The 24,186-nt window shown below is 49.6% G+C and overlaps 1 protein-coding gene across 3 annotated transcripts in view; it reads left to right on the top strand.

Moving 5' to 3' along the window:
• Window positions 1-6,761: 6,761 nt before the first annotated feature.
• DTX2 (deltex E3 ubiquitin ligase 2) overlaps window positions 6,762-24,186 on the top strand; it is a 35,842-nt gene continuing 18,417 nt past the window's right edge. For 2 of the 3 annotated variants that reach the window (XM_064729051.1, XM_064729049.1), the window contains exons 1-3: window positions 6,762-6,863; window positions 11,740-12,129; window positions 16,727-17,309. In XM_064729051.1, coding sequence (XP_064585121.1) covers window positions 11,817-12,129; window positions 16,727-17,309 — 896 coding nt within the window. In that variant the 5' untranslated portion in view covers window positions 6,762-6,863; window positions 11,740-11,816. The remainder of the gene's footprint in view (window positions 6,864-11,739; window positions 12,130-16,726; window positions 17,310-24,186) is intronic. The other variant, XM_064729050.1, reaches the window with a different exon arrangement.

Below are 24,186 nucleotides of genomic sequence, written 5' to 3'. Positions count from 1 at the left end.
TGGAGCCTCCCCTCTTTCCTCTGCTCCTCCAGGGCACAGCCAGCAATGGGACCCTGCAATGTGGGGTCCTGGCAGCTCCCAGCCCCAAACCAGCCTGTGTCCAGCAGCCTTTGAAGAAGGGAAAGATGTAAATCTTTCTGTAAAAATACCATTTTGTTTCCCAGTCCTGACATCAAGCCCCGCCTCACTGCATCTGTGCTCCCAGCACACCCCTGTGCTATTTGGGAACCACAAGCCAATTTTAAGGTGCTTTCTGGCAGTTTATAAGCACTGAAGGAAAAGCAGGGCTGAGGAAAGAGCAGTGGAAGCCCCCAGGGAGGATCAGCATCGCTCTGGCTGCAGCAAACTGAGCTCAGGGAGAGGTACCCATCCCCTCCTGGGACAAAATCACCTTTGTTCCTCCCTAATCTGTTCTGCTTCCTGCAGAAAGCACCTGGGGCAGGTGGGAAGGAGCAGCCCAAGGACACGGTGCTGACAGGAGGCTCTGCTCTCCAGAGGGCAGCAGCCCCAAGCCCTGGGCTCCAGCCTCCATCCAGGGCTGGGAAGGGCAGGAACAGATCACATCAGGGTGGGAAACAGGGAGCTGAGTCCCCTCTGTCCCCAAAGGCACCCACTGGGGACCATGAGCTTTAGGGTGTGTCTGGAACTCCATTTTTCTTTCTGCCATCACCTCTGAGGGTGAAACCTCACCTTGTTGTCATCTTATTGCAGGGGTTCCATTCTGCTGTCTCCTTTTCTCCTTTTCATATCTTCTTGATATTTTCTCTCTTCTTTTCTATTTTCTCTTCAGAGTACTGACTCTTTCTTCCTCACAAAGCAGCCAACTGACCCCAATTCCCTTCCCAACAGCACCCCATTCTTTTATAGCATCTTCTTCTCATTAATTACAGCTGTGGCCTGTTCAAGTCAGGCCTGCTCCTAATCTTTGATAATTGGCCCAGCTGCAACTCCTTAGTGGTAAGATTACTTCCTACACTAACTTTATTTTCTTATGTTCTATCCCCCTACATCACCTGGCAGCAGGATCCTATATATATGTATGTCCTATAGCCATATATATGTGTGAAAATGCACATTTTATGATTGGCTTTTCACAAATATTAAAATGAATGTTATATGTGTTATGTTAGAAAGTAATGCTGTGTTAATTCTCTTAAGTACTGTGTTAAATATAGTTTTAGGTTATAACATAATGCTAAAATAGAAACTATGCTATGTAGGATACTTTTTCTAAAGAAAGGACTTGCAGTGAGATAACAGCCACAGGACACCTGAATCTTTCAGAGAAAGAGAATTTATTGCTGTCTTATCAGAAGAAACTAACTTCTTCCTTCCTTGCTCAGCCCTGTAGATGCTGTTGAGATTAAGAGGAAGACAGAATCCTGTGTTTGAATGGAATTTATGCATCATGTATGAGATGTATGAATATGCAACAGGTCGTTGTTTTTAAGGGTTAATCCTTTGTTAACATGGGTCCTTTTTTGGGTTTATGCTGCTCAGAAAAGTTAGAAAGTGTATGTTTATTGTGGGATAACTCCCAAATACACACCCAAATTTACAGGTGATCACAGAGTCCTTTTATCTATGTAAGTATTGAATACCAAAATACAAATACATATTCATAACTTTGGTATATCCCATTCCCAATATGGATATTGATCTAGTACACATATCCAACTGTGAGGGACAAAATCTCTAACAGTTTGGAGTTAGAAAGTGTGTGTTTATTGTGGGATAACTCCCAAATACACATCACAATTTACAGGTGATCACAGAGTCCTTTTATCTATGTAAGTATTGAATACCCAAAATACAAATGCATATTCATAACTTTGGTACATCCCATTCCCTGCTTCATATGGTAATTAGTTCAAAAGCCATTAAGCATGCACAATTTGTTCATCGAAATGGGTTGGTGGGGGTCCCAAAATGAGGAAGTAAATGAAGTCTTCCTCTTTCTGATCTTTCTACCTTTTCAATGTAAATATGACAAATGAACCCTTGGTAGGACTCCCACTCTCCATTTTCAATTGGTTTCAGAACAGAGCAGGCCTACAGTTGTCTTATGCTCCTAAAAGCTATTTTACAGTTTCTATATTCTTCATTATAAACCCAGCTAACCAAACATTGTGCTGACAAGCAATCAATTATCAGTTACCTACTAACTCTTAACTTCATCAAGGCCTACACATTTATTTTAATTAACTCCAACAAAGCTTATCTCTAACCAAAATCTTAGCTCCTCTAAAATCTCTAAATTCCTTAGGGTTTATGTCTCGGTTTAGCTGCAGGAAAGCTCGGGAGGGATGGATGGAAAGCCGGCCCTGGTGGTTGCTGCGAGGCTCAGCATGCACTAGGTGGCACGCAGCTGCAGGGAGAGGCTGGGATTCGGGAAAGGAGAGGAAATCTCCGCTGGGAAAAGCTGGCAGGAGGCAGAACGGGATGAGTTCTGCCCCTAATTAGCGTTAATGGCGAGGTGAGTGTGGCCAGAGCAGGAACACAGCCCAGAGGACTCAGCTCCAGAATTTCCCAGCTGGATTTAGCAAAGACAGGGATGGAGAGAGCATTTTAATTGGGGTCAGGATGATGGGAGAAGGGGCTGGGGTTCCAGCTGAGAATGGTAAATTTAGGATTGGCATAAGGAAAGAATGTTTTATGATGAGTGTGGTGAGGCCCTGGCACAGGTTGCCCAGGGAAGATATGGATGCTGGAAGTGTTCAGGGTCAGGTTGGACAGGGTTTGGAGCAGCCTGGGATGGTGGAAGATGTCCCTGCCCAAAGCAACAACCTGGGCTGGTCCCTTCTAACATAAACTGTTCAATATTCTGTGATTTCCCCAGAGAAGGCAGGCAGTGGAACACAGAGAGCTGAGCTGAGCTCGTGGGGCATCTCCCAGTACCAGCAGGGATGAGGAACCCATCCCTCTGAGCAGGTAAATCCCAGGGCTTGGACAGCAAGGTCACCTGTCACAGATGTGTTTTATGAAAAATCCTTTCCTTAGGATTTTTCCTCCTGAGAAGCTGAGAAGCCTCAGGAACAAAATGTAAACATTGATTATCTGCTGCTGTGGAATACAACAGGTGCATCTGTGATTGGTCTCATGTGGTTGTTTCTAATTAATGGCCAATCACAGTCAGCTGGCTCGAACTCTCTGTCCAAGACAGAAGCTTTTGTTATCATTCCTTTCTATTCTTAGCCAGCCTTCTGATGAAACCTTTTCTCCTATTCTTTTAGTATAGTTTTAATGTAATATATATAATAAAATAATAAATCAAGCCTTCTGAAACATGCAGTCAGATGCTCATCTCTTCCCTCATCCAACAACCCCTGTGAACACCATCACAGTCACCCAGCAGTAGGAGGAGGATCTGGCCCACACCAGATCCATCCCTGCTGTGTCTCACTGGAACCTGGCAGGAACCAGCAGCAGCTGCTGCAGAGGAAAATGAAACGAAATTTCACCTATTATCCTTTGCCTGCAGAGGAATTTCTTCCTAATTCCTGTCACTTTGGGTTTGTCTGCTGAGGGAAATTAATGTGAAATCGAGTGGGCTGTGAATTGGAAGTGCTGCAGCAATCCCAGCAGAGCTTGGACAGGCAGTTTCCTAAGTGGCCAGGCCATTCCCTGGAGCACCAGGCTAAGCCTGGCAATTTAACAGAGCCTCAAGCACCAGGGTTTGTAGACATTAATGTAGGACCTCGAGCCAAAACCCTGTGAGAGGGAGCAACCACGGAGAAATTAATTCAGCAGCCTTCCAGCAGCACTGCAAGGAAAGGAGCAGGGGGAAGGCAAATATTTGGCTGGTTACCCCAGAGTGTGGATGGGTCAGACAGGAGGTGATGGCTCGATGGAGGACTCAGTGCTTTGCATGCTGATTTGGGGAGCATGCAGAGAAGGGTGTGGGGAAGAACAGCATGAGGAGAAAGGGATCCAGCTGAAAAAAAAAACCCAAAAAATAACCCCCAAAAAATCACCCCAAAACATAAAGGACTTTGTTAAAACCTGGAGATCATTAAGGTAAAAATCATGTAAAATAGAAAATATTTTTGCAGGCAGTGAGGATTTTGAGGTCTGCATCCCTGTTTTTACAGGGTCCTTAGGGACAGCAGGACACTCAGGTTCAGCTTTTAGACTTGGGGATCATTGAGGATCTTTACAGTCACCCTCACATGGTTGGAGGAGGTTGTGCAGTGGTGTCTGACAGGCTCAGCTGGTCACCAGACCCCTCATTCATGTTGCCCATGGCTCTGTTAATTCCTTTCAGGGTGTTGGACCATAGTGGAATACAGGATAAGTGATGGAGAGGGGTGAGAAAGGGAGACTGAGGACCAGCCATGCACTTGTACTGCTGAGCTGAGGCATCTCAGCCACTCACTGTGCCTGGCAAAACCCTCCAGGGACGCTGATGCAAAATCAGATCATGAATTCCTGCTCAAAAATAAAAAATTAAGTAAATACAATGCAATTTAAGACTCTTCCCACAGCTCAGCCACCACCTGGCTGCTTTATCTCTTCCCTCCAGCCAGGAGCTGCACCCAATTCAGCTCAGCTCTGCCCCACCCTGCAGCCCTTATCAGCAGCACCTTCAGCCCCAGAGCATCACCCTAAACCTCGCCCAACATCCCTCACCAGCCTGGGCTCCTCACTGGGAGCATCCCTTTATCTCCTAGTCATGCCAGGAAGGTCTGCAAGGCTCAATAGAAACCCTTCTTCACCATCCTCAAATCTCCCTGAGGCCTTTTCCTATTTAGGATCACAGGATATTTAATATCTGTCCACCCATGCAACCACATGGATCACAGAGTCTGCTCCCAGCACAGCTCTATGAAGCATTCCTATCTATTTTTCTGGAAAAGCATTCCTATCTGTTTTTCAGGGAAGAAAAACCCCTCTGGATTGCTCTCCAGTTTCTAATTACAGCCACAGGAGACAGGAATCCCAAGCACCTGAGTTGTAAATGTGAAGCTTATTGCTCAAGCAGACGCATTACAAGCAGGCTATCAATCACTTCTGGCAATTATTAGTACTTTGTGAGTATTTTGAACTCAGGAATGTGACAGTCTCATCCATCCTGGAGCAGAGAAATCCATGGGCATTTGCATACGAGGCTGAGATGTGGGGGGAGGCAGCTCCAGACGGGTTTCACTGCACATTTTGGGATGAAAAACAACAAGATGAGTCTCACATGTTTAACCCTGGAAGAAGAGTTTTATAATAACCCTCCATTCCTCCAGTATAAAGTGCTTCTATATGTTTGTTTTGTGGGTTTTATTTTTTGATTTGTTTGTTTTGATTTTTTGGGGTTTGTTTTGGTTTGGTTTTTTTGCTGTAACTACTGACTCCAAACACAATTTCCTTTATTTTATAAACCTTTTGGGGCAGGTGTATCATGGCATGGGTGAATCAGCGCTGCTGGGTGTAAAGTCCAGGGAGGTTTCAAGTCATTTGATAAGGACTGGTGAACGTTTCCTGGTTCAGAAGGAATTATGGTGATCTTAAGGGGCTTTTTCAGCCTAAATGATTCTCTGGCTCTGGGGTTCTTTAATTACTGCTGCTGAGGTGTTGGTGGGGGTCCCAGGAAAGTGGAAAACCCAGGTGGGGTCTGACCTGCCTCTAGGAGAGCATGAATAAGTGATGCAGCAACCTCCAAGGTGCTCCAGGGTCAAAGGAATTCCCAAATAAACACACACACATCTTGCAAGGGTGGTGATGGAGGAGCAGTAATGTCTCACCCCCCTGTACTACCCATGCTCACACTCACATGGATGGTATCACACTCACACGGACAATATCACACTCGTGCACAGTCACACACACACACCCCCACACCATCACAGGCATTGTCACACTCACGGTGTCCCACATACACACACCACCAGTTCTCTCTCTCACACACTATCACTGTCACTATCATTTACACAATCACTTTTCATGATCTATTCACACTCACTGTGACACACAATCATTCACACACTTATTATCATACACTATCACACTCATAGGCACACTGTCTATGACACAATCTCACACTCACTGTCATACACCATCACACACACAGTCACTAACACACACTCACTGTCACACATTGCCACTTGCACTATCACACAGTATCATACATGCTCATTATCACTATCACACACTCATTACCATACTCATTACCACACTTGGTCCTTCACACTCACACTCATTACCACACTTGGTCCCTCATACTCATTACCACATTTGGTTCAGCACACTCACACTCTTTATCGCATCCATTACCATATTCATTATCACATTCATTCTCACACTGGGTCCCTCACACTCATTACCATACTCATTATCATACTCTGTCCTGCACACTCACACTCAGTTCAGCACACTCACACTCTTTATCACACTCATTACCATATTCATTATCGCACTTATTATCATGCTCATTACCACACTCAGTCCCAAACACTCACACTCATTACCATATTCATTATCACACTCGTTACCACACTCGGTTCAGCACACGCACACTCTTTACCATATTCATTATCACACTTACTATCACTCTACTACACTCGGTCTAGCACACTCACTACCATATTTATTACCATATCCTTACCATATTCATAACCACACTCATTTCCACACTCGGTCCCGCACACACACTCTTTATCACACTCATTACCATATTCATTACCACTCTCGCTCCCACCCCGCCTCACGCTCGCCGTTCCTCTCCCTCACGCCTCCACCAATCACGTCCCTCCCTCCCCACCTGGCCCCGCCCCCTGGGCCCCGCCCCCTCAGCTGGCCCCCGGCGGTCTCTCGTGCGCACGCGCGGAGGTTCCGTGACCGCGGGCCGGGAGCGGCGGCGCCGGGCCCTGTTCGGGGTGAGGGGCCGGGGGCGCGGCTCTGAGGGGTGACGGGACCGGGGCACAGCGGGACAGCGGCGCTGGGACGGGGAACTGGGCTGGGTCGGGTTGGGCTGGGCTGGACTGGGCTGGGCTGTGCTTCGCGGGGCGGGCACCCGCGGGCGGGCACCCCCGGCACCCCGTTCCCTGTGCCGCGCAGCCCGGGCCGTTCGCGAGGGACCGCCGGGGCGGTTGCGGCCGCTCCGGGCCCGGCCTGCCTGGGGTCCCGTGGGCCCGCGGGAACGAGCGCTGTTCCCCTCGCACCAGGCCCCCGCCCCGCCGCAGCTTCCCGAGCTGTCGGTGTCGCCCGGACAGCCCGGGGGTGTCTGTGGTACCGAGGGCGGTGGGAGCCAGCAGCGGCTGCGGTGGTGGCGGCGCTGCCCAGGGCCGGGGGAGCTCCGTGAGGGCGGGTGGCCCCCACGGGCTCCTCAGGCGGGACCCGGCTTGGCCCTTCCGGAGCTCCAGGAGTTCCTGCCACGAGCCGAAGGCGTTGGGGAGCTGGAGGAGTCCTCCAGATAGTGCCAGGCTCTCGCCTCACAAATCAGTGATCTCCCCGTAAATAAGAACCCCCCTGCATGCCCAGAAGGACCCAGGAGCGGTCGGGTTGGGCGCAAAGTGTGGTGAGATCTGTGTCTGGCTGTACCTGCCCTCCTCTCACTGTCTCAGTTTCTCAATTTAACCCGTGCCTGAAACCAGCCCTCGGCTGAACTGTCAGGCAAACGCTTTGTTCCGCCTCAGTTGCCGTGTCTATTTTCCCCCTCCGAGGGGAACTTGCTTAAAAGCTTGTTTTGAATGGAAGCAGTCCAGATTTGGAGCAGCCGGGTTATTTCTTGTGTTGTTTTGGCTGTCAAGCCAGGCACCTTGTGCCGTGAGGATCAGCACAAGGGCAGGGACTGGGATAGATCTGCGTCTTTCTCTCTTCTTTCTTTTTGGCTGGTGCTGATCGGTGCTGGGTGCTTGTGTAAGGGAAGGTGTGTTTGGGTGTGAATTACCTGGCAACAGCTTCCAGCCCTGTTGCATGGGGTTTTGCTGTGCCCAAAGTGCAGCTCAGCTGGTGTGGGGCCCTGGTTTGGGGTCGGGGGAGGGCACAGGGCACCTGTAATGCTGCTCCAGTCGTGCCCCCTGCACAGGGTCACGTTTTACTGCAGCCCTGTGGGCTCCCTGTGCTTTATGTGCTCCCCTAATCCCTGGGTAATCTCTTCCCATGGGATCTTTGATGCCTTCCCAGTCCTGTCTCTCAAAGTGGTGTCGTGATGCTTAACGATCCCTCCTGGGCGCTCTCTTTTCTGAACAACCTGCTGAAAAGTCTCTTATTTTACCAATCTGGTGGTTTTTATTTTTAATTCAGCCCAGCTCAAGAGCTCCCAAGGCTCCTTTTCTTTTCCAGGTACAGGCTTGCATTTCGTGGTAACTTTTATCAGCACTGGCAATTCAAGTTCAGAAACTTAACAAAAGGAGTTGGCATTTTTAGAAATCATCTCAGACCCGTGAATTTTAAGATCCTGCATTTAAAGTGAAAGAAAATTCTGCTTTCTGGAAGTAGAACAGAGAATTAAACACAGCTTTCAAAGGTTTCAATTTCCATTCTCCAGCTTTCTCACCACCATTTGCTGGAGTTGGAGGAGCAGGGAGTGAAGCTGCTGGAAAACACATCTGAAATGCACTCAGCTTTTTTTCCTGTCCAAGTCCCCAATTAAAGCCATGTGGACAAATGTTTCAGAGGTTGTGCTGGGAGTAAAGTTCCAACCAAACAAATCCATGCTCAGACTCTGAGCCAGTGTTACCAAATACCTTCAGAGTGAAGGGCATCTGGCTGGAATATATAAGTCTGCACTTGAATTAGCCAAGGTTTTGTTTTCACTGGAAGAAAGGTGGCTCAGAGGATTTCTGACAGGAGCCACGACTGTTTGGTGTATAAGAGCTTTTAGGGTTGATGTGAATTTCAGCTTTGCAAGGTATTTTTAAAGCTTGAGGTGAAGAGTTCTAGTCCATGAGTAAAGATGTGAGCTGGGATGTGTAACACATCCCAAACCACGTCCCACTCTTCCCCAAACCCTTTTTGCTGTGGTGTAATGCTGAACACTGTACAAGCAGCTCCAGTATTGAATTTCTCAACTTTTACTATTTGTGTGCTGCTGAACTCTCAAAGAGAAATCAGGAACTGCAGCTTTAGGTCTTTTCTTTGTTATTTGCCATAACTGCGAGACTTGTGTAATTCTGGCTTACTGATGCTCTCCCGCATTCCTCACTTCCCAATCCGTGCAAACAGCTGCTGGCTCCAGCAGCTTTAGCAAGAGCTGGCAGGAGGCTGAAATGCTCCCCTTGCTCCTCCTTTGGAGCAGCAGTCCCAGCACAGGAAATATTTTCCCTCTCTGATGGGGAAGTGGATGCTGGAGCACGCGACACTCGCGTGCAGCACCTCCCCGTGTGCTCCAGGGCTCACAGCATCGCTGCCACCCCGGGCTGAGGGACAGGCTGGTGTCACCCAGCTGTCACCCCTGAGTGTGAGGTGGCACGGGAAGGAGGTGGCTTTTCTGCCTCGGTGTCTGCTTGTTTGCATTTCCTGCTGCTGTTTCAGAAAGGAAGGAAAAGGAGCCACTGACTGCCTCCTCACAGCCTCCCTCCTCTCTGCTCTGCGTGTGGCTGCTGGTGAATGTTTGGTAACAACTTCGGGGGGGAAAAACAGTGTTGGTTCTGTATTTGGGGTTCTGAGCACCTCGTGCAGCTGGGTGGGACAAAATGCCACAGGCTGGCTTTTGCTCTGAGTTGAGCACAGATGATGCTGGTGGTCCTTGAGCTGGAAAAGTGTTGGTGTGAAACCTGCCATAAAGTGCTTCTATATGTTTATTTTGTGGGGTTTTTTTGTTTGGTTTTGTTTTGTTTTTTGGGGTTTTTTTTTCTGTAACTACTGACTCCAAACACAATTTCCTTTATTTTATATGACTTTTGGGGCAGGTGTATCGTGGCGTGGGTGAATAAAAGAAGTGGCAGAGGCAGGTGTTGGATTTGATACCTTAAGTCTTAATTTGCTGGTTTGAGCAGTGAAATAACTGTCCTTGGAATGGATTCCTAGGAAAAGATTAATAGCAGAGACCAGGGTAGGATCTTGGTGATCTTGGTTTGTCACCAAGACCAGTTGAGCTGAGGGTGTTGGATAAAAATCTCAGAGCAGCTCACAAACGAATTTACACTGAATTCCTGGGGAAACTGTTGCCTTCCTTTTATGAATGCAGACGTGTGGGTGTGTCTGTTCTGTGCTCACTCTCCTCTGTCTTTTTTAAGCTATCAAGCCACACGGGCATGACGGATGGGACGCTCCACGGAGCGTGGGCTCTTCCCCCATCCGGCAGGGATGTCATTCTCTGTGCAGATGGCATCCTCCAGTGGAAGCCACCCACTGCTGCTCTGCCTCTTGGGAGACCTGAACTTCTCCATTGGATGGGAAGGAAGCTCACGGCTCCCTGCTGGCTGCTGGGAGTTAAGCGAGCAATCAATGACGCGAGGCCTCACAAGGGAGAAGGAGAATTTATTTTAAAACAAAATGAGTTTCACTCATTCACAGCCGAATCCACCTACACACGAGCACTAACGTGGGGATCTCCAAGTGGTTGTCCAGCATTTGGACAGATGTGTGTGCAGATAGTTTGGACAGAATTCATTGGAATGACACAACAGACAAGGAATGTCAAATATCAGACCTCTGGTGATCATGTGATGCCTTTGGATCTGTTCTTTTTACATCCCTTGGGGGCTGAGAGTGGTGATCTCTTCTTGCTGGAATTTATTCACTGTCCTTTGTGTCTTTGTCTGGTCTTTGGGCTCCTACCCTTTCTCTGTTCTTCTCCAAATCATCTCTTAAGGGCTTGAGTCTCTAATGCTGATTGTCCCTCGTTTCAAGACTTCCTTGTTTTTCAACCTGAGAAGCTGCAAATAGGTGTGCTTTGACCTTGAGGACCTCCTAAATCAGTGCCCTCAGCACAGGCAGTTGATTGTGCCCTGTGTTCCTCTTGGCTCTCTTGTACTCCTTCCCATCTGTTTTTTGCTGGGATCACACTGAACTAAAGAAGAGTTTGTACTGTGATTTGCAAACTGTGCATTAAGAGTTGTTTTCTGGCTCTGTTTGCGTGTGTAATGCTGCACAGCAGTCACAGGACTGATCCTGGGCCAAAACTAAGTGATCAGAAGCCTGAATGGAGCTGACGGTGTAGCCCTGGAGCTCAGATCAGTGTGAAGAGTTTGGGAACCGTTTGTGTAACTCGGTCATTTCTGTGAATGAGTGTTGGGCCAGCATTGGGGTGGTCAGTGATGCTGCCAGGAGCAGTGCTGAGCATGGGGAAGGGGCAGAATGGCAGCTTGCCTTGGCACACTGCTGCCTACTGAGTGTCTGTCTGAGCTCATGCCAGAGCTTGCAGGTCTGCCTGACACAGGGATGGTTTGGTACAGATGTCTGGTGGCTCAGGTGCTGTTTGGTGCCACAAACCATAGGAAACAGAGTCTCCCTGAAGAGTGCTTGCCCTCAATTAGCACAAGTTGCCAGCACTGGCGGGGAGTGAGTGGTGGTACCTCACTCACCCTCAGCCAGAGAGGGTTTTGAGGCCAGTCTGCTTCTCTGGAGTCTCCTAAATCCACGGAGAACATCCTCTGGGAAAGTCAGAGCTTGTTTCCCTCTCTTATGTGATGTGGATGTGGGGTGATTTGGGACATTATTCTCAGCTCCCTGTGCTCTGTGTTTCTTGCTGCAGGTCCCGAGGAGAAAACCGTGTAAGGCCAGCTCAGATGGCTTGTATGATGTGGATGTGGGGTGATTTGGGACATCATTCTCAGCTGCCTGTGCTCTCTGTGTTTCTCGCTGCAGGTCCCCAGGAGAAGATGGTGTAAGGCCGGCTGGGCTGCCCCTCGGAGCCGCGTGGTGCCCGGAGCTCAGGGAGGAGCATGGCTGCAGCTCAGGGAGCGGGAGGCGGCTCAGGCTCAGCCGCGCCCTCGGGCCCGCCCGCTTCTGCCCCGGGCCACGGCAGCGGCTCCACGGCAGTGGCCGTGTGGGAGTGGCAGGATGAGTTCGGCAGGTGGAGGCCGTACCGAGGCAATGTCTGCAGCTACATTGAGCAGGTTATCCAGGCCTCGCAGCAGAAGGGCCGGCGCTCGGGGTCGGGGCTGGTCAGCAGCATTCCTTTGGGACACGCCGATCCCGCCTTGGCTCCCTATGTCATCGACATTCCAAGCCTGACACAGTTCCGGCAGGATACAGGTAAGGGAGATTCCCCACCCCTTCTGCTGGTGTGCTTGGGGACAAGCAGGGCCTTGTGCTGTGTGTGAGAGCCCTGCAAAGCTGTTTGCTACCATGCTGGGCAGCTCTGTGAGCATCTGAGCAGCATCTGCTGCTCTCCTAATGTGTGTGGAAAAATCTCTGGAGCTAGGGGCAGGCAGACAGCCATGATCTCTTCAGGAGCATCATCAGGGGACCCCTGGAGCTCCCAGCCTGTGAGCCAGAGCTCTCAGAACTGGAAACTTCCCTCCCCCCCAATCCATTCAAGATCACTTGTGTAAAAAAGGCCTTTTTACGATTCCAACCCTCCTGCTTGAATCCCTTGCTCCCTCTGGAGTTGGAGTGCCAGCTGCTTTGCCTTGGCGTGCAGCCCTGCTCAAGCTGCTTGTGAGCGCCTGCAGCCCCCGCACGACACCGAAACGCTGCAGCAGAATCTTCCCTCCACTTGTGCTGGGTGAGCCTGGCTCGTTTCCTCCCAGGGAGAAAGGGCAGGGTGGGCTCAAGAGCAGAATTGAGACCTGATTTTCATTCTCCTCTCTCTGGGGTCACTGGGAGTAGCAGCTCAGAATTTGCAGAGATGACTCCTGCCCTTTTCTGCTGCAGATGTGCTGAGCAGCTGGAGCTTAGAAAAAGGGCAAGGATGGAATGCATGCACTTCATCCCTGGAAAATCCAGGGAGATCCCAAATTACACACCCCAGATGAATGGCTGCTTTGGAAAGTTTTTCATCCATCAGTTTCCCCTTTGTCAATGTCTCTCCCATCACTCCAGGATGCAGTTGAGCATCATGCCAAGCTTTTTAGAGGGGCATGTGCTGGTTTCTTGCCAGTTGAAACAGTAAATGAGCAATATTTTGAATTAACTGCATGATCAGCCAGTTCCAGCAGGAAAGGGAAGTGGTTGGAGCAAATGTCAGTGGTCATCACAGCTGCATCCGTGTTTTTATTCTGACTTGGTGACCTTAGGCTGAGTTTATCTAGTGGTGTCCTGGGTGAGGTGAGGAGCTTCTAAGCTGGATGTCCTGGCAGGTGTGCTCAGCTTGGCTTGTTCAAACACCTGGAAGGCCAGCTGAGGCTGTGGTGGTACAGTGTGGACCACCAGAGCTGGCACCAGCAGCTGTTTCTCTCCTGTTTTTTTCATGCCAAACTTGTGAAGGAGCCTTCCAGCCTCTGGCCCTTTCAGCCAGTGCTCCAACCTGTGGGCAGCAGCCCTAAGCCTTGTGCTGAAGGTGAGCAGAGAGCCTGTGGGGTGGGTAAAACATGTCGCAGTGTGAATGGGACATTCTTTTCCACAAGTACAGCTGTCTGTCCTTAGAGGGCTTGTATGTCTTTGGGTCCTCAAAGATCTCAAAACAGTCCCTGAATATTGTCCATTTTAGGGTGGTTTGGAGCTGTTCATCTCTGGGGGACAGTCCAGTTCAATTCTGGAAATGCTGTTGGCTGACATGATCTCATCTTTCCACTAGATCTGAGTTTGCGTTAATAACAAAAAGGCTGATTCTGCTCCACAGCTCTCCTGCAGTGTTTCCCATTGATCCAAAGGGATGCTGCTCAGTGCTGTGAACTCCCTCCACAAATACCTGTGTGCTCTGCAACGTGACTGTTGGAAAAGCTCTCACATCCCCTTGCCATGGCCCAGTTCTGAGCAAAGCTTTTTGTCTCTGCAAGGCTCTGCCTTCAACGTGAACCTTCCTGAGCGAGCCGCCAGCTGAACTTTGTCATGTGCTGGAGAAAAGAATCTCTACAGGAAACATCCCCATGAAAAATCTTTAAACAGTGCAAAAAATAGGCTGTTGTATTCTGCTCATTAGCTATTAGACAGATAAATAGGCTCTTCAAAGGAAGCCAGGGAGAATAACAGGAAGCCAGTGTTAACGGGAGCAGCGTCCCCAGCAGCAGGGAGTGACAGCTGTGCGGGGGGATCTTGGGGCAGGATTAGCTGTGGGCTTCAGCTGCTGCTCAAGGCAGATTAGCTGGGAGTGAGTGCAGGGGAGCAGCAGGAGTTGTGCTCTCCCCACAGCTGTTTGCCCACCCTGGAGAGGAATGCCAGTTTCCCAGCCAGCCTGGGGGAAGGGAGATGTTTTCCAAGCGCATTGCCTTGGTCTTGTTGTTGACTCCTAAAAAAATCTTTCTGCTGCTGTTTGAGGGTGTTAAAAGCACAAGTTGCTTGCAAGTCCTACAGTCCTCTTTGTGCTCTTTTAGCTTCTGAGCTGCCAATGGAGCAGGGGAAGTCTTGCTAATGCCCTGAGATGTGTCCCACTGGACACCTTGCCTTACCTGTAGTAGTCCCCTTTCTCTAGGAGCAGGTTCCCTGCACTCACTTCTCACCATCTCATTTCCAGTCCAGTCCCATCCTCCTCCTGCTCAGGGGTTCATTCCTGAAGTTATCCACCTTTTGAGGCTGTTTGTGTTTCTGAAACTTGCTGGATAGGAGAAGTCATTGCTAGAGTTTGCTTTTGGCTGTTTAGTCTGCTTTTCCACTAAGACATCAATTCCAGGCTGGGAAGGCCATGTTGGTTCTGATAGTTTCAGCCAGAGGAAGGTCTGGTGCCACAGGAATCCTGAGCTCCATGGTTGAGCTGTTGGGGAGGTTGCTGTATTGTTTTAAGTGTGCTGATGAGATGTTTGTTGGCTGGTGCCACTGGAGAGTCCTGCTCTGCAATAAGCAGAGTGCTTGGTGCTGCTCTGGAGCAGAAACACAAGTCCTTGGTCTGGCACATTCTGCCTTGGGGAGAGCCTTGGCCTTTGTGTCAGCTCTGGAGCTCCAGCAGTGCTGAGATAAGGAAACTGTTACAGTTTTCACAACTGTTGGGTACAATAACAGCAGCATGATCCTCATGCCAGCATGCAGGCAGGCAGAGCCTGAACACAGCAGCAGTTGGATTCTGGCAGTGTGGAGTCCCATGTGGGCTGTCCTCCCTCTTCTTTGGGATGTGCTTGTTGGGTGTGAAGCCTGCCTGGATTGTCTGTGCCCCACAGAGTCTCCAGTGATATCCTGGGGCAATTCTCCTCAGGCTTTAGGTGTGGGTATTTGTAAATGTGCCAGTTTTCACCTGGGGTCCTGGAACATAGTGCCATAACTCTCATGACCTCTTTAGAGGCTGTATTTCATTTTATTTTTCTCTGGGTGCTCTTCTTTGAACTCCTCCTGTGCTATAACATCTCACTGCACCCCTGTTCACCCTCACCTTCTTGGATCCCCAGACTTGCTTTCCCCACAGCCTTTCCTGCTCCTCTTTCTCTGTGCAGAATGCTGCTGACGGTTTTTCCTGCAGTTTTGACCCTGCTGCAAGAACCCATTTTTCAAAGGTTACAGAGCTTCTGTCCTGTTGGGTGGCTTCCTTCCCTCTCATTAGGCTGCTGCTTTTTTGAAGTAAGGGAAGAAGTACCCAGGAGTGGAGTCATCCTGGAAAGCCAGGCCTCCAGGGAGTTCGAGCTCCAGCTGTCGCTGTCGAGCGGCCTTGCAAGAGCAGAGTTTCTCCTTCCATTTCTCTCCCTTTGTCTGAACAGCTGCTCTCTCCAGTTTAAAGTCACTTCATTGTCTTCCCCTCTCTAGTCTTGCTCTCTTTCCCAGCAGTCAGGAGCCTGCAGAAGTTTGCCCTTCTCCAAAGTCCTTGCCCTTGCCCCTTGTGGGACTTCCCCCACTCTCCCAAGACTGAAATTTCCCTGTCCCTTGTGTAACAAAGTGGGTGTTCAGCCTCTTAAGTGCTCCTACAAAGTACTTCCCGATGGTGTCTTGTCTCTATAGTTACTCTGTTGTCAAGGCTGTGGGAGTTGTTTTTTTTTTAACCAGATCTGTGCCTCAGCCTGATTTTTTTTTCTTTTTCCTTTTTTTTTTCCTTTTAACGTCAGGGAGGCATATGTGATCACTGTGCCTTTGTGCTTGGGTGTGTCTGCGTCTGCATCCTCTCTCCTTCCCTCCTTTCCCACCCTTCCTCCTTGCAGCTTTTGAACCTGCTGCCAGCCCACAATCAGATTTGGCAGAAGGACAGGGATCTCAGGGATGTTGCATTATTCTAAGCTTCATGAGCAAACCCAGCCCTTTTGGGAAGAGAAGATCTTTTAGTGTCCCTCTTGAAGGGAGGGTGAGAAAGGCAGCATGGATCTGTGTTAGAAAATCCCTGGGACAACATCCCTCTTGGTTCTCTGCTGGCTAAATGGTTGTGTGTGATGGCGTTCACAGGGGTCTCAGGTTGAGGGAACAGACGAGGATCTGACTCCATGTTTCAGAAGGCTTGATTTATTATTTTATGATATATATTACATTAAAACTATACTAAAATAATAGAAGAAAGGATTTCTTCAGAAGGTCAGCTAGGAATAGAAAAAGAAGGAATGATAACAAAGGTTTGTGGCTCGGGTTCTCTGTTCGAGCCAGCTGACTGTGATTGGCCATTAATTAGAAACAGCTAACATGGGCAAACAAATATGCACCTGTTGCATTCCACAGCAGCAGATAATCAATGTTTACATTTTGTTCCTGAGGCCTCTCAGCTTCTCAGGAGGAGAAATCCTGAGGAAAGGACTTTCCATGAAAGATGTCCCTACAGTTGTGTTCATTGCCCCTGCTCTCCCCACAGGGACCATGCGGGCTGTCCGCAGGCACGTCTTCCCGGGGGACTCTGCTGCTGGCCAGGGCGTCGTGTGGGAGTGGCAGAACGACGAGGGCGGCTGGTCCCCGTACGAGATGAACGTCTGCGTGTTCCTGGAGCAGGCCCGTGCCACCAACCACCAGCGAGTGGATCTGGGGCCCTTGGGCTACAACTATGAAGTTGACTTTGTGGCTCAGGTGCAGACCAACAAGAGCACGCGCTTCCGCCGCAGCGTTCAGAGGCGCTTGGACGCCCCATACCCGGTGACCACCTCCACCACACCCCTTCACACTGGGGTGGGATGTTCTTGCCAGCAGTGCTGGCCAAACAGCGGGACTGGCCCCATCACCACACGCTACCGACACTCCACAAACTCTCCCAACTCTGCCACTGCTCATCAGGTTCCCGGGAGGACAGCGTCTGTCAGTTCCTCCAACGTCGGCTTCGTGCCCTATAACAAACCTGCTTTGACTGGAGCGAGGTCAACACCAAGACTCAATGCACAGAGCACCTTGGTTTTGGCTCAGACTGGGAGCCTCAGTGCAGCATTGGCAGCATCTAATGGAGTCAGGTACAGATCCTAATTCACCTTTAAATACCATGTGTGTGTCCAAGAGATCCTAATTCACCTTTAAATACCATGTGTGTGTCCAAGAGATCCTAATTCACCTTAAATACCATATCTGTGTCTAAGAGATCTGCTGTGCTCAGGTCTGCATCCAGGAGCCTCTCTATCCCACAGGACCTCCCACAAGGGTCTTGTCCCTAGGAGAGAGAGGTTTGTGCCTGTATATTCAGTACAGTGGATGAAAAGACTTCCCCTCTGCTTTCTGCCTCTTTTCTTCCCATTTGAAATACAGTCTCTGTCTACCAGTCTCCCTGAACCACAGGGCAATTCACTCAGGTTGAGATTCTGAAGGCTTGAGAAAATTAATAGTGAGCAGTGGTATTTTGGCTTAGGTTAAAAAACAACTTTGAGGGGAATTCAGTGAAGGAAAAGGGGACTTGTAAACACACCTATTTAATTCAAATTAGGCCGTAGAGTGGAACACTGCTCTGCATTCTAAGCTCTTCCTCTTCAAGGAGGGACCACAGGACTCATTGCATGTGGCTGGGACCTCATGAACCCTCTGTCAAAATCAAGTTGTTTTTCAGGCTCAGTGGTGATGAAGAGCAGAGGTGCCATGGGATTCACCGTAGTTCTTCTCTGTCAGGTGTCTTCTGTGACAGGGCTGCAACCAGTGTGCATCTCTCAGCCCAGGATTTCAGCTCCTGTCAGCTAGAGCCAAAGGAGGGCTGTGTTTGCACCTTACTGGTGAGGGAGGAAGAGCCTCACTTCTCTTGAGGCCTTTTGGTTGCTGCCAGCTCAGTGAAAAGCAGAGGCTTGTGGTCCGACAGCCCGGCTCCTCTCCATGGCATGGGCTGCTGGGGCCAGCCACAGTTGGTTATTCCATTTTCAGGATCTTCACTCTTCCTGTGCTCCAGCCCTTGCTGGCAGAGGTGTGTGTGGCCTGTCTGTGGCAGTGCTGGCACCAAGTGTCACCCAGCAAGGGCTGCCTGACTGCTCCCTCTGTTTGTGAATGGCTGGAAGTGGCAGAGCCTTACACTCCCTTCACTGGGAGGAATCCAGCTGTTGAACCCCTGAGAAACTGCAGGGAGCTTGCCAGGGCTGACTTACCTGTCCAAGTACAGGCATAAGAGATCTTAGAAGCACATTCTGCTAATTGCATGAGGCACAGGGGTTTGAGGTTTGTTTTGCATCTCATTTGTGTTTTAAACAAGACTGTGAATCTTGAGATGTTTTTCTTAGTGTCGTGTCAGGATTTTCCCTCTTCAGGGTCACCCGAGTGAAATGACTTCTGACATTCTGTTCTTCTTTCTCACGGTCTTTTTTTGGTGCTTTTTTTCCACCTGGTGATTTTTTGTGTTGCCTTAAGCATCCACAGTGCTTCTCAGTTCTAGTTCCCTTCAAGTAGGGCTGAAAATCAGCCCCCAGTAAGGCTCTGGCTGTCTCCTGAAGAAGCTGCCAAATTCCCCCTCTCACAGGAGTTTCTGGTGGGTGCATGGGGTCACTGGGCTGCCTGGAGCCCCCATCCCTCCCCTAAGGATTTGCAAAGTGACTCAGGGTGGGGAGGTTGAAAAGGAAGAGCCAAGTGCTGCAGCAGTTGCCCCACAAGCCTGTCTGGAGCTGATCAGGGTCTGGGTATGTTGTGTGCTCCTGGTGGAGGGAGGATGGCACAGAAATGCTTGGAGGGGGTTGCCACAGGTTCCTGACTGAGCCCATGGCCCAGGCAGTGCTGACTGGGAGGAGAGGGGTGGCCAGGATGTGCCCATGGCTGGCTGAGGTTGGGCTGTTTGAACCTGTTTTGCAGCTCAGCTGTTTGTGTTGTGTTGGTGTCCTGGCAATCATCCCCAGCCAAGCCAGCCTTTCTGGGGGATGTGAAGGGATTGTACAGGTAAATCTGTGGCAGCTCTTTGGGTACCAGGGAGTGTGTGAGTTCTGTGAGCCCTGTGTAAAACCCACACCCCAGTGAGCCCCACTCCCCTGGCTGCTGGCTGTCTGTCCCATGGGCTGGGATCTTCACTCCTTTGGGATTAGTTTTGCAGCTCTCCTTTATCCCTGCCAGAGCAACAAGTGCACACAGGGGGGCAATCTCTGTCTTCAGCAGGGTGCCATGTGTGAAAGGGACTTTTTCATCCCCAGCTGCCAGCTCAGGATGGCTTTTCCCCATCAGCCCAGTGCTGGGGTTGGCAGGAAATGCCACTGGCTGGGTGTAATTGTTCCTGGCTGGAGTTACAGGCTCAGGCTCATGGAACCCATGTCCCAGCAGAAAATCCTTTAATTTCTGTGAATTAGGGGAAACCTGAGTAGCAAACTCTAACAATGTGTTTCATTTAATTCCTAAGCCCAGAGCATTCCTGGGTTATTTTATCCATTAGGTTCTGTGTCTTCCCCCCCTCAGATATAGTGTGGTGGTTAGTTCCCCTTCCCTTGCAGTCAATGCCCTGCATCTCCCTACAGTCTAACCATTTTGGCTAATTATCCTGCATTAATTATCCTGCCACAGGTTTCTGGCTGTGCTCTCTTAGCTGTGATGTGCAATTCCTGTGCTCAGAGACCCAAGGGAAGGGAGCACTGGGCCATGGTGCATCCTCTGGTGTCTGCTAAAGGTTGTGTTGTGTTCACTCCAAAGCAGCCCTGACAGATTACTTGCTTTTACAGAACTGCTGATCTCCACAAAACTTGCAGAGGTGGCTGAGCTGCAACTGGCAGAAGGGCTCAAAAACTCCCTGGGAGTTTTTGAAATGCAGTGCAGATGTTTACACCAAATTTCTTTAGAAGACAGCTAAAAATGGCAGCTGTGCTTTCTCAAGAAATTTGGTGTAAATTTCTTTAGAAAACACAGCTAAAAATGGCAGCACCTCTCTTACAGGGCTAAGAACGAGGTGCACTTCATCCTGGAAAGCTGCCTGACTCCCTGTGTGGCTCTGGCAGTTATTTCTAGCAGGGGTAGCCCCCAGAACAGGCATGCCCAGGCTGCTGTGCCACTGAGGTGATTAAATGCATTTCCTGCTTGCTGGAGGGTGGAGCTCCAGCCCTGCCAAATGCACTTTAATTTCCTCCTGCTCTCAAGAGGGTCAAAGCCCCTGGAAAACCTAAAGAGGAGTGCCAAGGCTTAACTACATGCTAATATCCTTGGCTGTGCTGCTAATAAATTACATACATGTGGGCAAGTTGTTTTGCATTTTGGTGCTTTAGTTTCCTCTGGTGGATTAAACACAGTTAATGAATCTGGCCTCTCTCATGGACAGTGCTGGAATCTGCACATGGAGTGTGCCATGGCAAGGGCTGTGTCCTTACCTCAGCACTGTTAGCCAGGATCCCAGGCACCTCCTGGCAAATCCTTGCCACCCCACATGGGAAAGCATCAATTCCCTAGGGCAGGAGCTCCTTGCACTGTGTAATTACAGAGTAAGGCACTCCTGAAGCTCAGTAAGGAGTGCCCTGCTTGTAATATGAGCTAGTAAAGCTGCAGGAAGCAATCTTCTGGGGGATATTAATTAATGTCCCAGCCAGGCAAATCCCTACAGCAGCTCTGCAGGCTTCTCTGGGCTTATGTGGCTTTGGCTGCTGGTCTGGGTTGTGTCTGCAGATAAGGCAGGCAGCTGATGGGGGCAGGATTTTGTATAAAACCAGGGGGAAAGGGGGTCCTGGGAGCTGGAAAAGGATGCTGAGAGAACTGGGGTATGGGACCATGTTCATAGGGGTCTGAGGATGAGGGAGGAGATGAGGATCTGACTCCATGTTTCAGAAGGCTGATTTATTATTTTATGATATATATTATATTAAAACTATACTAAAAGAATAAAAGAAAATATTTCATCAGAAGGCTAAATAAGAATAGAAAAAGAAAGAATGATAACAAAGACTTGTGTCTCAGAGAGTCTGAGCCAGCTGAGTGTGATTGGCCATTAATTAGAAAAAACCACATGAGACCAATCACAGATGCACCTGTTGCATTCCTGCATTCCACAGCAGCAGGTAACTATCATTTACATTTTGTTCTTGAGGCTTCTCATCTTTTCAGAAGAAAAAATCCTAAAGAAAGGATTTTTCATAAAAGATGTCTGTGACAGGGGTGTTCTGGTGCTGCACCCCAGTTCACAGTCAGTGCTTTGTAGGATCAAGAAGGACCCTAACCAGGGCCTTTCCTTCTTACCCTTCACCTTTGTATCCTTCAGCTTTGTCCACAGGCATTCCCCTGAGCTCCTTGGGTGGTGGGGAGCCCTCCTGGTGCTGGCTCCACTGTGAGTTGTCCTGCAGCCCTTTTAGCCAGCATGGTGCTACCTCCAGGTGACATTGATGTCACCTGACAGCCCTGGGAAGGGGTTTGGACCTTAAGGAGCTGTGGTAGCACTTGGTGTGAAGCAGAGCTGGATAAGCTCTGTGAGAAGTGTTGGCTGTTGCCCAGAGGGCTACAAAGATGCCATGATGCAGAGATCTGTGGCCTGCTGGTTGTGTGCAGGGGAGAGGAAGGAAGAAAGGGCCACACCAGGTGGAGAGGGTGAGTCCCTACAGGCTTCTGATGATGGCTCCAACCTGGCCACCCAGTGTTTGAAGTGGCAGCAGCCTGGATTCCAAGCTGTTGACACAGCTCCTTGCTGGACTTGTGCTTTGCTGTCTCACTGGTGTTGCAGATTGTTGAAATTCTGGAGAAGCCAGTGGGTTTGTCGTGCTGGAATCTCAGTGTGCCCTGTCTGCCTCCCGTAGCAGGCTGCCTGGGAGCCAGTGGTTGGAAATCTTACCAGGATCTTCTTGCTGTATCTCTGATTTTGCATCCTTTTCTTCCCAATTTGGTGATCCCTGTTACACTCAGGAACATCCAGCACACAGAGCAGTGGGAGGGCAGGAGCTGCACCAAACAGCAAGACAAAACGAAGCAGGAAGGAGGAATTGATACCAGGACACTTTGAGAGAATTCAGGCATTGGCTTTCAGGTGTTGCAAGCACCTGCAGGAGCACTTGGCCAGGAGTCAGAGGCACTGCCTGGTGAGCAATCTCCATGGGCAGCAGGAGCAGGTGGCTCAGTGGCTCCTTCTCATCTCTCCACACTGCAGTGCTTGCTCTTGCACTGATGCTACCACATCTCCCTTACCCAAAACATCACTTTTTCTCCTAACTCAGCTGTTTTCAATGAATGAACAGAACCTCTCCCCAGAAGCCAGCACTGGTGAGGCAATGCTGGAATATCTGGAGCTTGTGCTGTTCCATTATTGGATGCACAGTTCCACGTTACACTACAATAGCAACATCCTTCCTTGTTACCTCATCCCCTTCCTCCCCCCAAGCCCCCACTTCAGAGCCAGGGCAGGCTCTGGGAGCATTTCCTCACCTTTTTTGGCACAGCAGCACTTCCTCCCACGCACTGTGACTGCAGACCTGCCCAGGCAGTGTTGTGGTACCTCAGAGCTCTGTGGATTTCCCTTGATTTCATCAACCTCTGGGCTTTCTGCAGTTGTAACAGAGCTCAGGGAGTGTGGCAGCCCTGCTCCCACGGTGCAGAGTGGATGGCTCAGCATATCCCACAGCACTGGCAGCTGAGATGCTGCTAGTGAATGAGTATTTAGTGAAATAAGAAGTATTTGGTTTCTCCATCATCACATCAGTTGGCTCAAAGCCTCCAGCAGCCAAAGCTGACACACTTTGCCTTTACAGTAGGAGTGCAGCTGACCAGTGACTGGTTCCTGGATGGTAATTTATCTGGTTCCTGGCTCATGGATGGTAATAATTTATCTGCAGTGCACTCCCAGCTCCCCAAACTTGATTGCTTGCAAATGCATCAAGTGCTTATCTTGTGTTTCTCTCTGCAGATCTCAAGGGCTCTTCTCACTTCTGTTGTGGTTTAACCCAGCAGACATTTAATCACCACACAGCCCCTCAACTCACTCCATCCTCCCCTAGGTTAATGGGGGAGACAACTGGAAGAAAAAAATAAAAATTGTGGGTTAAAATAAAGACAGTGTAACAGGACAGAGAAGGGAAGGAAAATAATAATGCTGATGATAATTGAAACTACAAAACAAGTGGTGCACCAAGCAGCTGCTCACACCCACTGACCACTGCCCAGCCATTCCCAAGCAGCAGCCCCCACTCAGTTTTCCCCCTGGTTTTGCTACAGATCATGGCATCCTGTGGTCTGGAATATTCCTTAGGCCACTTGGGGTCAGGTGTCCCAGCTTCTTGTGCCCCCCAGCCTCCTCACTGCTGGGGTGGGTGAGGAGCAGAAAAGGCCTCACTTAGTGTAAACACTGCTCAGCAACAACTAAAACATCCCTGTGTTATCAGCATTATTCTCACCCTAAATCAAAACCAGCTACTAGGATGAAAATTAACTCCATCCCAGCTGAAACCAGCACAACTTCATACAAGTTCTAACTCATGGGTAACTTGAAGGGAAGGACTTCTCTGCCTTGATGGTTACCAGTGATCCCCTTCCCAGGGCAGCCCTGGGTTTGCTTTCTCCAGCCTCAGGTGCAATGACCCTGTGCTCCAGTTTATTAGAAGAATTCCCTGCCCCCACCTCTTTTCCTTGTACAGTGGAAGGTTCAGCTTTGTGCTTTATTTTATTTTTACCTTCCATAGGGGAAGTGAAAGCACCCAAGGTGCTGCTTCATCTCAGAGCTTCACTACAAAACACAAACTTCTGTATTGGTCACAGGCTGGGGTGGAGGGGGTGCCCAGGCTCAGGGGTGTTTTGGCTTCTCAGGAGGAAATGAGGGAAGGTCCAATGTTTGTGATTTTTTGGGAGCAGCTCTGTCAAGTTCCTGGTCCTCAAATATGTCTGCAGCAAGAGGAGTCCTGCTCCTTGCCATCTTCTGAAGAGGATCATAAGGGCAGAGATGAAGCAAAAGGATGAAATAAAGAAGTAGGGAAATACCTAAGAAAG

Source organism: Zonotrichia leucophrys, chromosome 19 (genome assembly GCF_028769735.1).
Source record: "Zonotrichia leucophrys gambelii isolate GWCS_2022_RI chromosome 19, RI_Zleu_2.0, whole genome shotgun sequence".
NCBI lineage: Eukaryota > Metazoa > Chordata > Aves > Passeriformes > Passerellidae > Zonotrichia > Zonotrichia leucophrys.
This window is presented reverse-complemented; position numbering and strand designations above follow the sequence as displayed.